This window comes from Perca flavescens, chromosome 3, assembly GCF_004354835.1.
Source record: "Perca flavescens isolate YP-PL-M2 chromosome 3, PFLA_1.0, whole genome shotgun sequence".
NCBI classification, from domain to species: domain Eukaryota; kingdom Metazoa; phylum Chordata; class Actinopteri; order Perciformes; family Percidae; genus Perca; species Perca flavescens.
In genome coordinates this window covers 42,681,464-42,696,497 of record NC_041333.1, presented here as the reverse complement: position 1 = coordinate 42,696,497, position 15,034 = coordinate 42,681,464, and the positions used below count along the sequence as shown (strand labels likewise).

At 42.9% G+C, this 15,034-nt stretch overlaps 1 protein-coding gene across 1 annotated transcript in view; it reads left to right on the top strand.

The window, feature by feature from the left end:
• LOC114553062 (NACHT, LRR and PYD domains-containing protein 3-like) overlaps positions 1–12,792 on the top strand; it is a 256,918-nt gene extending 244,126 nt beyond the window's left edge. Inside the window, exons 14-15 of the mRNA XM_028574157.1 lie at positions 12,088–12,134; positions 12,257–12,792. Coding sequence (XP_028429958.1) covers positions 12,088–12,134; positions 12,257–12,792 — 583 coding nt within the window. The remainder of the gene's footprint in view (positions 1–12,087; positions 12,135–12,256) is intronic.
• The last annotated feature ends 2,242 nt before the right edge of the window (positions 12,793–15,034 follow it).

Genomic DNA, 15,034 nt, shown 5'->3' with positions numbered 1-15,034 from the left:
GTAAATTGTAGCTAGTAGTAATAGTAGTAGTAGTTGTAGAAGATTGTAGCTAGCAGTAGTAGTAGTAGAAGATTTTAGTAGTAGTAGAATATTGTAGTTAGTTAGTAGTAGTAGTAGTAGAATATTGTAGTTAGTAGTAGTAGTACTAGTAGTAGTAGTAGAATATTGTAGTTAGTTAGTTGTAGTAGAAGTAGTAGTAGTAGTAGAAGATTTTAGTAGTAGTAGAATATTGTAGTTAGTTAGTTAGTAGTAGTAGTAGTAGTAGAAGATTGTAGCTAGCAGTAGTAGTAGTAGTAGAAGATTTTAGTAGTAGTAGAATATTGTAGTTAGTTAGTAGTAGTAGTAGTAGAATATTGTAGTTAGTTAGTTGTAGTAGAAGTAGTAGCAGTAGTAGAATATTTTAGTAGTAGTAGAATATTGTAGTTAGTTAGTTAGTAGTAGTAGTAGTAGTAGTAGTAGAATATTGTAGTTAGTTAGTTAGTTGTAGTAGAAGTAGTAGTAGTAGTAAATTGTAGCTAGTAGCAGTAGTAGTAGTAGTAGATTGTAGCTAGCAGTAGTAGAAGATTGTAGCTAGCAGTATTAGTAAGTTAGGTTGATAACCTTTTAAAGGCAAAAACACAAAAAGAAATTTTCATTAATTTAAGGACATTTTCAAATTAAATATATCATTTCATTGTAGTCATTGTAACCACATCATAAAAAACAATTGGATTTAACTAAGTCTAAGGATAAACATCTCCCAGCTAAATCAAACAACAGATAGCCTCAAGTTTCACCGACAATATTATAATATAATTTTAGATATATTAATATAGTCAGAGGTGGACATAATCATAAAGGCTGTGGATGTTGAGGGTAGGGGGTGGGCCAGGTGGACATTTGGCATGAGGGCACATCCACATGAGATTTCAGCATTTATCCGGTGGATGGTATCAGGATGGAAGTCTCTTCGTGGGAGGATGGTAGAGGTTATAATCTTTGATGAGGGGAAGGTCTGTGTAGCCCTCTGTGCTCCTCTCTTCACAGACTCTGTTACCCTCTCCTGCTGTAGTCTCAGGTCATTAGTACCTGTGTGGATGATGATATGACTAGGCTGACCCAGGATGGGCTCAGTGAGCAGCTGGAGGGCATTGTCAGTCCTCGGGCATTGGATTTCAGTGAATTTTTGTCTGGGGAAAAGCTGGTCCTCATTCAGAAATTTCCCATTAGAATCTATAAGGATAATAATCTCAGCATTGCTGGTTTTCTTTTGCTCTCCAGATGTTTTAGGCTGGTTGGTAGTGGCCTCTCTATGTGGGTCTGTGGTAGAGGGGGGGTGGGCATTACTGCAGGTTGTTGTGATGGTCTGGTGTAGTTATGGTGGAGGTGGATGGCTGTGGTTCAGGTTGAGGGGGGCTGTTGATGGTGATGGAGGGTTGTAGTTGGTGTTGGCAGGCTCTCAGACTAAAAGATTCATGATGCCATCGAGCCCACTGGCTGTTTATGGGCTCCTAAATTAATGTTTGTGTGTGTTATGCTTTTTTGATTCTGAGTGTACGTTTGTAGTGTTTAAGTGTGGCACAGTAAAGAAGGTGTAAGTCTACATTTCCTGGATCTCTGTATTTTTGGTTAGATAATCTCCTAACATTTTGTCTAATTTCTTTACATTCTTTGTCAAACCAATTATCATATTTGGGATTCTTAGGTTTATTTTTGGATAGTTTCAATTGTGATGTTTTGCAGTCTGCATGATGATGTGATTGACATGTCTAACTGCACTATTTATGCCTTCTTGACTGTGTACATATGTGGTGTCCAGAAAGGTATCTAGTAGGGTTTGAATTTCGGGTGAGCTGATTGCTGTCTGGAACTCTTTTGTGCTATTTTCGGCCCATCTGTATGATTTCCTTAAACAGCTTACTGGGCTGTGGGGGGAAATGCAGATATTGTTTTTTTTTACCATCACTTTGGCACCCCGATGGTGCATATACCCACTTTTTATTGTGGATATGAAGGAAGCTTTCTTTACTACTCTACTACAGCTTCTCTTGAGTGGGAAGGAGACGTGCTAGCCTAGTGGTTTTTTCCTTTGGTTTTGAGGCAAAAGCCTCAAAAGTCCTTAGCTTAGCGTAGCATAGCCTTCTTACTCCTCTTCTCTGTCCTTAGCTATTGTGTTAGCAGAATCAGTTGTTGTGCTAAAATAGTTAGCTGTTGTTAGCAGAGTTAGCTGTTGTGTTAGCAGAGTTAGCTGTTTTGTTAGCAAAGTTAGCTGTTAGCAGAGTTAGCTGTTGTGATAGCAAGGTTAGCTGTTGTTAGCAGATTTAGCTGTTATGTTAGCAGAGTTAGCTGTTGTTAGCAGAGTTAACTGTTGATAGCAGGTTTAGCTATTGTGTTAACTTCTTATCTTGGTTGCAGCTGGTAAGCTCAGCGGTGCCCTGCAATGTCATGCTGCATCCTGCTGAACCCTGCTGCTTCCTGCTACGTCCGTCCATGCTCTGCTGGGCCACTGCGCACTGATATGACATGAACTACTACGACTACCATTTGAAGTCACTGTTCCATTATTAATGTGAATATTACTGCCACTGCTCATCGCATCCCCAACCGGCACCGTCAGACACCTCCTACCAAGAGCCTGGGTCTGTCCGAGGTATCTTCCCAAGAGGGAGTTTTTCCTCGCCACTGTCGCACTGCTTGCTCTTGAGGGAATTACTGTAATTGTTGTAATTGTTGGGGCTTTGTAAATTATAGAGTGTGGTCTAGACCGACTCTATCTGTAAAGTGTCTCGAGATAACTCATGTTATGATTTGATACTATGAATAAAATTGAATTGAATTGAATTAGCAGAGGGAGCTCTTATTAGCAGAGTTAGCTGTTGTGTTAGCAGAGTTACCAGTTGTTAGTAGAGTTAGCGGTTGTTAGCAGAGTTAGCTGTTGGTAGCAGAGGTAGCTGTTGTTAGCAGGGTTAGCTGTTGTGTTAGCAGAGTTAGGTGTTGTTAGTAAAGTTAGCTGTAGTGTTAGCAGAGTTAGCTGTTGTGTTAGCAGAAGTAGCTGTTGTGTTAGCAGAGTTAGCTGTTGCTAGCAGAGTGAGCTCTTATTAGCAGAGGTAGCTGTTGCGTTAGCAGAGTTAGCAATTGTTAATAGAGTTAGCGGTTGTTAGCAGAGTTAGCTGTTGTTAGCAGAGGTAGCTTTTGTTAGCAGATTGAGCTGTTGTTAGCAGAGTTAGCTGTATTATTAGCAGAATTAGCTGTAGTGTTAGCAGAGTTAGCTGTTGTTAGCAGAGTTAGCAGTTGTTAGCAAAGTTAGCTGTTGTTGGCAAAGTTAGCTATTGTGTTAGCAGAGTTACACACCTTCTCATTCAATGTGTTTCCTTTTTATTTTCATGACTATTTACATTGTAGATTCTCACTGAAGGCATCAAAACTATGAATGAACACATATGGAATTATGTACTTAAGGCGAGACACTACAGGTGAATAGGGAATTTTTTTTTAACTAGCAGATATCACCATGAAACTCTGCCAGATGATTACTTACATTAAGATGAGAAGAAAATGTATTACAAGTTTTCTGTAATTTAATGTTTAAATATGCAAATTAGACATTATCTAATGAAAAATGCGCTAATTTGCATATATCTGAGTATTTGATAAAGCCACGTTCAAAATTATTTTTTCATTGTGTTCACATATTAGATGGAGAAAAAATTACAGAGGGATTTATGGATATCTACTTTTGTTATCCTGTAAATCAGAAGATACTGTCAATAGCCTTAAAAAAACGATTTTCGCCATGTTTTTTGGAATAAAATGTTATATAAATCAGGCTAGGAATGATATATTTACAAATCCCTCTGTAATTGTCTTCATAACATAACTAGGTACAAGACTGGAAAGTTTGGTGTACAAAGGTGCTACTGAAGTGGAGATTTCGTTCTTGGAGTATGAGAGAAAAGTCATTTTGAGAAAACGGGCTTTAAAGATTTTTATAGCAAAATTCCACTAATTTCTATTGAAAGCCATGAATTACAGACCCATATTCCTTCAGGTCCAAGTAAAATCCATGTATCACACTGTTTAACATCCACAACTCATTACTGCTTCATCCATCACTGATCATAACATCCAAAACAACACATCAACATGGCCTTCAACTGAAGACCATTACATCACAAACTTCAAACTGACAGAACACAACCATCACACAGCCTGGTTCCCCCAAGTTAGTTTACAGTCTCCATATCCATGCCAGTACCATAAGTAGGGCCCTCCTCCATCTCCTGCTGGTGTCTTTTCACTTTTTTGGCTGTGCTTACACTTTTAAGCTCCACTTTGCACTGGCGGTATGGACACTATTGGCTTTTGAGATCCTAACCATGTCGTCATCCTTCATTGCATTAACAGTCTGTGCTCTGAAGCCACAATTTCTCCATCACAGCCAGCATGGCAGAGGCACCCTCATTGAATGTAGAAATAGCCATACTGGCTGCAGTTTGTGGACACTGGGCCCATATAACCAAGTTCAGGCGTGCTTTGTCATTCTGAGTGCCTCTCATATGTCACTGGACATCCGGTGATACACAGGGATGAGCTTCTTATGAATCATTCAAAAGACCAATATTTAGAACACTGGAGAAAGCAATCAAAGTAGACTAAATTGTTATTAAACATATTTTCACACTGTCAGAGATACGAAGAAGAGACGGATCCTGACTAAATACAGGCTCAGTGACCACCAACTGGGTCAGACAGAGATGCACTTCCTCCTCCACTGGGAAAAAAGTATCTTCACTAAGAGATTTACACCTTGGAAAACTAGCCAAAAAAATAAAATTTCCCAAAGTTACCACTAGAAAAGAAGCTGGTAGTTCTCCTAGGAGAGGAGACAGCAGCTCCACTGACAGCTAAATATGGATCTTCCTGCCACAGCCTGAGGGACTCACAGCCACTTTAGGATCCCAAAATTACAGATTTGTTTAGTATTTTATAGTAATTATAGTACAATAGTATATATGTGACATCTACATATTTAATATATGACATGTAGGCCATGACTATCTGTAAACTGCTTGGAGAGAGAGAGAGTCAGTCTGATTACCTCGCTGTCTGAAAACTCCTGTTGTCTGAACGATAGTTTAAACATCAACGTACTTTGTGAAGGTATTTCATCATCTGCTGTCTTAGTGTGTAATCCCCTGTGTCTTCTTACTAATAACAACTGTTTTCGTCTTCTCTGAGGTGATTTTCGACGCATTTATTTTGACATTCAACTACCGCGGAAATGTCAGAGCGCGTCACGTGACCATTCTAAGCGAATCACGTTGTCAGGAATTGTCATCAGCCAATGAGATTGCGCATTTAGCGCTAAATCCCCCCTTTTACTTTCACGATTGGTTTCTGATAAAAAGGAAATAACCATATTTGGATCTGACACCATTGTAGAGGAGAGAGCGAGCTTTCCAACGGTATATGTGATGACAGGGTGCAGACAGCGATCGCAGAGCAGCGGGATGATTTAGAACGCCAACTTTTGTTGAATTTAGGAAAAATCTACCGACGCTAACAGACAAAGTATAGTAAAATAAAGACCTAAATGTGTATTTTTGACTTTTTTTCACCACATGTCTGAAAGAAGACATGTTATTGAACACAAATAACCAAAAATCTCAAAATTGACCAGTAAAAAAAAAACAATGTTTTTGCCTACCGTGTCTCGCCTTAACAAAAAAGTGTGAAATAAGTGAAAACGTGTTTTATATTTTAGATTCCTCAAAGTAGCCAGGCTTTGCTTTTTTGATAGCGCTGCAAACCCTTGGTGTTCTCTCAATGAGATTCTTGAGGTAGTCACCTGAAATGGTTTTCACTTCACAGGTGTGCCTTGTCAGGGTTAATTAGTGGAATTGTTTGCCTTATTAATGGGGTTGGGACCATTAGTTGTGTGCAGAAGTCAGGTTGACACACAGCCGACAGCCCTATTGGACAACTGTTAGAATTCATATTAAGGTAAGAATCAATCAGCTAAGTAAAGAGAAACGAGTGGCCATCATTACTTTAACAAATGAAGGTCAAAAATTGCCAAAAACTTTGAATGTGTGCAAAAACCATCCAGCGCTACAACGAAACTGGCTCACATGAGGACCGCCCCAGGAAAGGAAGACCAAGAGTCATCTCTGCTGCTGAGGATAAATTCATCCAAGTCACCAGCCTCAGAAATCGCAAGTTAACAGCAGCTCAGATTAGAGACCAGATGAATGCCACACAGAGTTCTAGCAGCAGACACATCTCTAGAACAACTGTTAAGAGGACACTGTGCGAATCAGGCCTTCATCGCCAAGTAGCTGCTAGGAAACCACTGCTAAGGAGAGGCAACAAGCAGAAGAGATTTGTTTGGGCCAAGAAACACAAGGAATGGACATTAGACCAGTGGAAATCTGTGCTTTGGTCTGAAGAGTCCAAATTAGAGATCTTTGGTTCCAACCGTATCCCATGGGCCCACCACCTGTGGGAGGAACCGCTGGGGTCGGGTGTGCTGCTACACGGGTGGCAGTGAAGGTCAGGGGCCTCGACGGACCAGAACCGGGCAGCAGACGCTGGCTCTGGGGACGTGGAACGTCACCTCTCTGTGGGGGAAGGAGCCAGAACTGGTGCGGGAGGTGGAGCGCTACCGGTTATATCTGGTGGGGCTTACCTCTACGCACAGTCTCGGTTCTGGAACCATACTCCTGGATAGGGGTTGGACTCTTTTCTTCTCCGGAGTTGCCCAGGGTGTGAGGCACCGGGCGGGTGTGGGGATACTCACAAGTCCCCGGCTGAGCGCCGCTACGTTGGAGTTTACCCCGGTGGACGAGAGGGTCGCCTCCCTACGCCTGCGGGTTGTGGGGGGGGAAACTCTGACTATTGTTTGTGCATATGCACCAAACAGGAGTTCGGAGTATTCGGCTTTCTTGGAGACCTTGACTGGAGTCCTGCATGGGGCGCCAGTGGGGGACTCCATTGTTCTGCTGGGGGACTTCAACGCACACGTGGGCAATGATGGAGACACCTGGAGAGGCGTGATTGGGAGGAACGGCCTCCCTGATCTAAACCAGAGTGGTTGTTTGTTGTTGGACTTCTGTGCTAGTCATGGATTGTCTATAACGAACACCATGTTCGAACATAGGGATGCTCATAAGTGTACCTGGTACCAGAGCACCCTAGGCCGAAGGTCAATGATCGATTTTATAATCGTTTCATCTGATCTGAGGCCGTATGTTTTGGACACTCGGGTGAAGAGAGGGGCGGAGCTGTCAACTGATCACCATCTGGTGGTGAGTTGGGTCAGGGGGTGGGGGAAGACTCTGAACAGACCTGGTAAGCCCAAACGGGTAGTGCGGGTAAATTGGGAACGTCTGGAGGAGGCCGCTGTCCGACAGACTTTCAACTCACACCTCCGGCGGAGCTTTTCGTGCATCCCTGTGGAGGCTGGGGGCATTGAACCCGAGTGGACAATGTTCAAAGTTTCCATTGCTGAAGCTGCGGCGAGGAGCTGTGGTCTTAGGGTCTTAGGTGCCTCAAGGTGCGGTAACCCACGAACACCATGGTGGACACCGGTGGTCAGGGAAGCCGTCCGACTGAAGAAGGAGTCTTTCCGGGATATGTTATCCCAGAGGACTCCGGAGGCGGTTGCAGGGTACCGAAGGGCCCGAAGGGCTAGAGCCTCTGTCGTGAAAGAGGCAAAGCAGCGGGTGTGGGAGAAGTTTGGAGAAGACATGGAGAAGGACTTTCGGTCGGCACCAAGGTGCTTCTGGAAAACTGTTTGCCACCTCAGGAGGGGGAAGCGGGGAACCATCCAAGCTGTGTACAGTAAGGATGGGACACTGTTGACCTCAACTGAGGAGGTAATAGTGCGGTGAAAGGAGTACTTTGAGGAACTCCTGAATCCGACTAATACGCCCTCTATGTTAGAGGCAGAGCTGGAGGATGATGGGGGATCATTGTCAATTTCCCAGGTGGAAGTCACTGATGTAGTCAAACAGCTCCACAGTGGCAAAGCCCCTGGGATTGATGAGATCTGTCCAGAAATGCTCAAGGCTCTGGGTGTGGAGGGGCTGTCCTGGTTGACACGCCTCTTCAACATTGCGTGGAAGTCTGGGACAGTGCCAAAGGAGTGGCAGACCGGGGTGGTGTGCCAATTACAGGGGTATCACACTTCTCAGCCTCCCTGGTAAAGTCTACTCCAAGGTGCTGGAAAGGAGGGTTCGGCCGATAGTCGAACCTCTGGTTGAGGAGGAACAATGCTGATTCCGTCCTGGTCGTGGAACAACGGACCAGCTCTTCACTCTCGCAAGGATCCTGGAGGGAGCCTGAGAGTATGCCCAACCGGTCTACATGGGTTTTGTGGATCAGGAAAAGGTGTATGACCGGGTCCCCTGGGAGATACTGTGGGAGGTGCTGCGGGAGTATGGGGTGAAGGGGTCTCTTCTCACGGCCATCCAATCTCTGTACGACCAAAGTGAGAACTGTGTCCGGGTTCTCGGCAGTAAGTCGGACTCGTTTCAGGTGAGGGTTGGCCTCCGCCAGGGCTGCGCTTTGTCATCAATCCTGTTTGTAACATTTATGGACAGGATATCGAGGCGTAGTCGGGGTGGGGAGGGGTTGCGGTTTGGTGGGCTGGGGATCTCATCGCTGCTCTTTGCAGATGATGGGGTCCTGATGGCATCATCGGCCTGCGACCTTCAGCACTCACTGGATCGGTTCGCAGCCGAGAGTGAAGCAGTTGGGATGAGGATCAGCACCTCTAAATCTGAGGCCATGGTTCTCAGCAGGAAACCGAAAAAACTCTGACTGTTGGGAACTCCTGACTGTTGGGAACACCTTCAAGACTGAAAAGTTCATCAAGAGAATGCCAAGAGTGTGCAAAGCAGTAATCAGAGCAAAGAGTGGCTACTTTGAAGAAACTAGAATATAAGACATGTTTTCAGTTATTTCACACTTTTTCGTTAGGTACATAATTCCACATGTGTTATTGTATGTATTTTGATGCCTTCAGTGAGAATCTACAATGTAAATAGCCTTGAAAATTGAAAAACTTGAAATGAGTAGGTGTGTCCAAACTTTTGGCCTATGTATATATATATATATATATATATATATATATATATATATATATATATATATATATATATAGATGAGTTTATCAGGAACTAGAGACAGAACTAATCTCCATCCGATTTATATATTCATGAATGCATAAATGTCCAAACGTTATAGTCAAATGCTGTTATTAGTACCCTATAACATATCTCATTCATGTCCCTCTCTAGGGCTTTTATTTTCATGCCGCTGTGGTTGAATAGCACAGCGTTCATATAGCAGCCTATAGATGAGTTTATCAGGAACTAGAGACAGACTTCTCCATCCTATAGAACAACAAGCTGTAGTTTCAGTAATATTCTCATGACCTGGTCATTATGATATGATAAAGTACACTAGGAACACACTCTCATACACATCAAATAGGTAGGGAATGAGTCCTTACCCCAAGTACCTTGGGGTCTTGTTCGCGAGTGAGGGGACAATGGAGCGGCAGATTGGTCGGAGAATCTGTGCAGCGGGTGCGGTATTACATTCAATCTATCGCACCGTTGTGACGAAAAGAGAGCTGAGCCAGAAGGCAAAGCTCTCGATCTACCGGTCAGTTTTCGTTCCTACCCTCACCTATGGTCATGAAGGCTGGGTCATGACCGAAAGAACGAGATCCAGGGTACAAGCGGCTGAAATGGGTTTCCTCAGGAGGGTGGCTGGCGCCTCCCTTAGAGATAGGGTGAGAAGCTCAGTCATCCGTGAGGAGCTCGGAGTAGAGCCGCTGCTCCTTCGCGTCGAAAGGAGCCAGTTGAGGTGGTTCGGGCATCTGGTAAGGATGCCCCTGGGCGCCTCCCCCTAGGGAGGTGTTCCAGGCACGTCCAGCTGGGAGGAGGCCTCGGGGAAGACCCAGGACTAGGTGGAGGGATTATATCTCCAACCTGGCCTGGGAACGCCTCGGGATCCCCCAGTCGGAGCTGGTTAATGTTGCTCGGGAAAGGGAAGTTTGGGGTTCCCTGCTGGAGCTGCTCCCCCCGCGACCCAATACCGGATAAGCGGATGAAGATGGATGGATGGATGGATGGATGGATGGATGGATGGATGGTTCCAACCACCGTGTCTTTGTGCGATGCAGAAAAGGTGAACGGATGGATTCTACATGCCTGGTTCCCACCGTGAAGCATCGAGGAGGAGGTGTGATGGTTTGGGGGTGTTTTGGTGATACTGTTGGGGATTTATTCAAAATTGAAGGCATACTGAACCAGCATGGCTACCACAGCATCCTGCAGCGACATGCTATCCCATCCGGTTTGCGTTTAGTTGGACCATCATTTATTTTTCAACAAGACAATGACCCCAAACACACCTCCAGGCTGTGTAAGGGCTATTTGACCAAGAAAAAGGGTGATGGAGTGCTGCGCCAGATGACCTGGCCTCCACAGTCAGCGGACCTGAACCCAATCGAGATGGTTTGGGGTGAGCTGGACCGCAGAGTGAAGGCAAAAGGGCCAACAAGTGCTAAGCATCTCTGGGAACTCCTTCAAGACTGAAAAGTTCATCAAGAGAATGCCAAGAGTGTGCAAAGCAGTAATCAGAGCAAAGAGTGGCTACTTTGAAGAAACTAGAATATAAGACATGTTTTCAGTTATTTCACACTTTTTCGTTAGGTACATAATTCCACATGTGTTATTGTATGTATTTTGATGCCTTCAGTGAGAATCTACAATGTAAATAGCCTTGAAAATAAAGTAAACGCATTGAATGAGTAGGTGTGTCCAAACTTTTGGCCTGTGTATATATATATATATATATAGATGAGTTCATCAGGAACTAGAGACAGACATCTCCATCCGATTTATATATTCATGAATGCATAAATGTCCAAACGTTATAGTCACATGCTGTCATTAGTACCCTATAACATATCTCATTCATGTCCCTCTGTAGGGCTTTTATTTTCATGCCGCTGTGGTTGAATAGCACAGCGTTCATATAGCAGCCTATACTGTAGATGAGTTTATCAGGAACTAGAGACAGACTTCTCCATCCTATAGAACAAAAAGCTGTAGTTTCAGTAATATTCTCATGACCTGGTCATTATGATATGATAAAGTACACTAGGAACACACTCTCATACACATCAAATAGTCTATTATAAGAACAGCTGATTTCTGGAGCAGTAAACAGCTTTAGAGGAGGACGGCTTTTGTGCGTACTATGAAATAAAATCCTGACTTAGACCTCCTCTATCTGGAAAGTGTCATGACATAACTTCTCTTATGATTGGACACTTGGACACACAAAGGAAATTAAACTGAATTACATTATTTAATTGATTGACAGCCCAAATATGAATATAAATGAGTAAATTCCAACTCTACATTTGATCAGAATGAAGCTGTGTGTGTGAGAGTGATGTAATGCTGTGGTGGAAGTTTTTCTTGAAGCAATAGGGTTTAGTGATATTCATGATAAAATCAAAAGGAATAACGACTGTTTGAGAATTAAACCAAAGTTTGGTCTTTGAGTATTTATTTACATTTGCAAATGGAGAAACACAGTTTCAAAGGTACAGCAGCACAACTGAAAATGTCTTTCTAACCTAAAGTCTAAACATCCAAACATCATATAGTGAAGAAACTCCGTTAAGCCACCCCTCTTCAAATATCTTTAGCATGCTCATAGTTGAAAAGAGGACATCATTAACAGTCACACTATTGTCTCACCTTCCCCTCTGCTCTCTGTTCCTAACATTAGCCTAAACAACAGTTTATCTCAGGAGACAGAAGGAGACATGGTTTTTGGCCTTCTTCACTTTGTCTGCTAAAAGTTAAACAAAATGAGAAGCTAGAGTTTCTTAAAAATAAAACTTCTAGGCTGAGAGTTCATGGCTGCAGCTGTCCCTCTCTGGTCTTTAAGAGTCTAAGAGGAAGGAGTAGGATTTTGTGGAGGTTTAAAACAATCATTAAACAAATGGTTAACATCATTAAACAAAATGGTTAAAATAAAATTTGCCACCACAATGCCCCCCCCCCCTCCTCCTTTCAGGGTGGAGCCTGCTGGAGTCAGATGGTTGACACCAGGTCTGAGGAAGTGTAAGTCTGTTTTAATTTCATTCATCAAACTGTGACATCACTCATTCAACCCTCTGATGTCATCATCAGAGTGCTGATTGGTTAATAACTGCAGCTGTGTTGTGTCTCGTTCTCTCCATCAGATTCCTGTGAACTCACACTGGACACAAACACAGTGAACAGAAAACTCAAACTGTCTGACAACAACAGGAAGGTGACATTAGTGATGGGGGAGAATCAGCCATATCCTGATCATCCAGAGAGGTTTGACTGTCATCAGCTGCTGTGTAGAGATGGTCTGACTGGTCGCTGTTACTGGGAGGTTGAGAGGAAAGGAGTGGTTTATATATCAGTGAGTTACAGAGGAATCAGCAGGATAGGAGACAGTAGAGACTGTGAGTTTGGATCTAATGATCAGTCCTGGAGTTTGACCTGCTCTGATCGTGGCTACTCTGTCTGGCACAATAACAGACCAACATCCATCTCTTCCTCCTCTGTCTCTGGTAGAGTAGCAGTGTATGTGGACTGTCCTGCTGGCTCTCTGTCTTTCTACACAGTCTCCTCTGACTCACTGATCCACCTCTACACCTTCAACACCACATTCACTCAGCCTCTCTATCCTGGGATTGGGTTTGGGTTCCAATCTCCTGATGCCTCAGTGTCTCTGTGTCCTCTGTAGGACGGAGAGTTTCCTCCTGTTTCTCACTGCTGATCAGTTGAGTCTGTACAGGATCACACTAACAGAAATATTTCAGGTTATTGAACTAATGAATGAACATTGTATAAAATAATTCAGAATGATTGAACAGATTCCTGGTGAACATTGTAAACTTCTTTAAAGATGGAAGCTGTGATCATCAAACTGTAGAAATGCCGTTGACTTGTGTCATGTTTAGTTTTGAGTTCTGTCTCTTTTCACAATAAAAGCATCAAGTTACTGTGATGTGTTTGTGGTCTTTCACAATAAAAGCATCAAGTTACTGTGATGTGTTTGTGGTCTTTCTGGCAAGTTTGAAGAAGGAAACATGGAGGACCAATGTTCAATGTTCAATTAATTTATAAAGCACATATTAATACAACAGAAGTTGACCACAGTGCTGTACAAGAGATAAAATAACACAATCATCAAGACATTTAAATTCTGGACCTTGCCACTACTAAATACTACTAAAATCCTATCACACCATTAACACAGCACTCATAAATGATCAAAAGCCAGAGTGAAAAAGTAAGCTTTTAAATGTCGTTTAAACTCTATAAGAGAGGAACATTCCCTGATATAATGAGGTAAACTATTCCACACATATTCTAAATCCTAATTTCAGGAACTTTCTACGCCCCGAAAAAGAAACAGGACATTGAAAAGAGAAAGAGAGCGGCTTTTTCTACATTACATGTCATTTAGCTGAAGCTTTTATCCAAAGAGACTTACCATTACTATATACCATATTTCCTCCAATAAAAGCCGTGGCCTTTATGTACCTGAACAGCAGAAGGTACCAGGCTTGTATTTGGGTGTTTATTTCAAATACAGGTACTACAGTATTGCAGGTATATTACATTAAGAGCATACAGTAGTTACACCAGTATCTGATTAACGTTACAGACGCTAGCTAGCTAGCTTTGTGTCTAGCTCCAGGCTAACCTGTTTCCTTGGGAAATTATGATTTACATACTTTCTCTCTTGTTATTATTAAACTGTTTGCATAGAATAATATTATACTGAGTACTCTAAACAAGATAACATGGAACCATTGCAGGGGTCACATGATGCAGCGGAGCTAGAAGGATGCATCTCTGAAGGCTCTCCGAGATTTTATCCTTAAAAACACTCTTAACCCTTTAAAAAAACAAAATCTTCATCTATTCAGATTTATAAGATGCTCAATGGACCTAATATCTAAAAATAAGCAAGCTAGGCTAGGGGTTAAGCTAATTCGGTAATTGTGCCTTTTGCATCGAGCGAAGAGGAAAGGCTGCAACAGGAAGCTAGCATTAGCAAGATGATGCACGGTCAGGTGCAACCTACTGGGGACACCTGATAACAGAGCGAGCCCACCGGGCACTCGTACCAAGACCATCCACGGAGGAGAGGCTGAGGGCCGCGTTGATCCAGGGATGTCCAGTTTGCTTTACTCTATCCTGCTACTCCCAGATGGGAAAAAGAAAGTATTTAAAACAACAAAAGAATATTTTTGTGGTCATCGCACAAAATGTAAGCTACCACTGCCTTATGATATTGTTCACCAGTTTTTTTGTTTTTTTTAAAGAAATTGCAGTCATTGTTACTCTAGCGTGTTTCATATAATGTCTTATATTATATGTCGGAGAGACCCCGGGGGGCAGGAGACCTTAGATTTAATTAATACAAGACCTTTCCAGATGAAGGGAGGTGTGCCACATGTTTTGGGGCTGGCACTGTGGGATTCTATATGCTGGTTTCAGGGTATTTTTAGGGCCCGAGCGCCGACAGCGGCAAAGGCCCTATTTAAACTGAAGGAATTATTATTTTCCCGTCAAATGAATTGGCTTTTTGAGGGGCTTAACATATTCAAAAACTCACCAAATTTGGCGGTCGCATCAAGTCTGGTGAAAATGTACGTATTTTAAGGTTTTCAGGAATAGGCGCACAAAAATGGCTCGCTAGCGCCCCCTAAAACGTTAAAAACAATTGAGCCCCTGCAGTGCGTTAAATGTAGACTCACGAAACTTGGTACACATATGTAACATGTCAAGATGTACAAAACACTTCATTAGAGCCATACCCTAAACCCAACAGGAAGTCCGCCATTTTGATTTCAAAGTTCAAAATTATTGCGATCTTGGCCATTTCCACATGTCGTACTTTAACGAACTCCTCCTAGAGATTTCATCCGATCAACTTCAAACTCGGTCTGTGCCATCTTAAGACGTTAAAGATG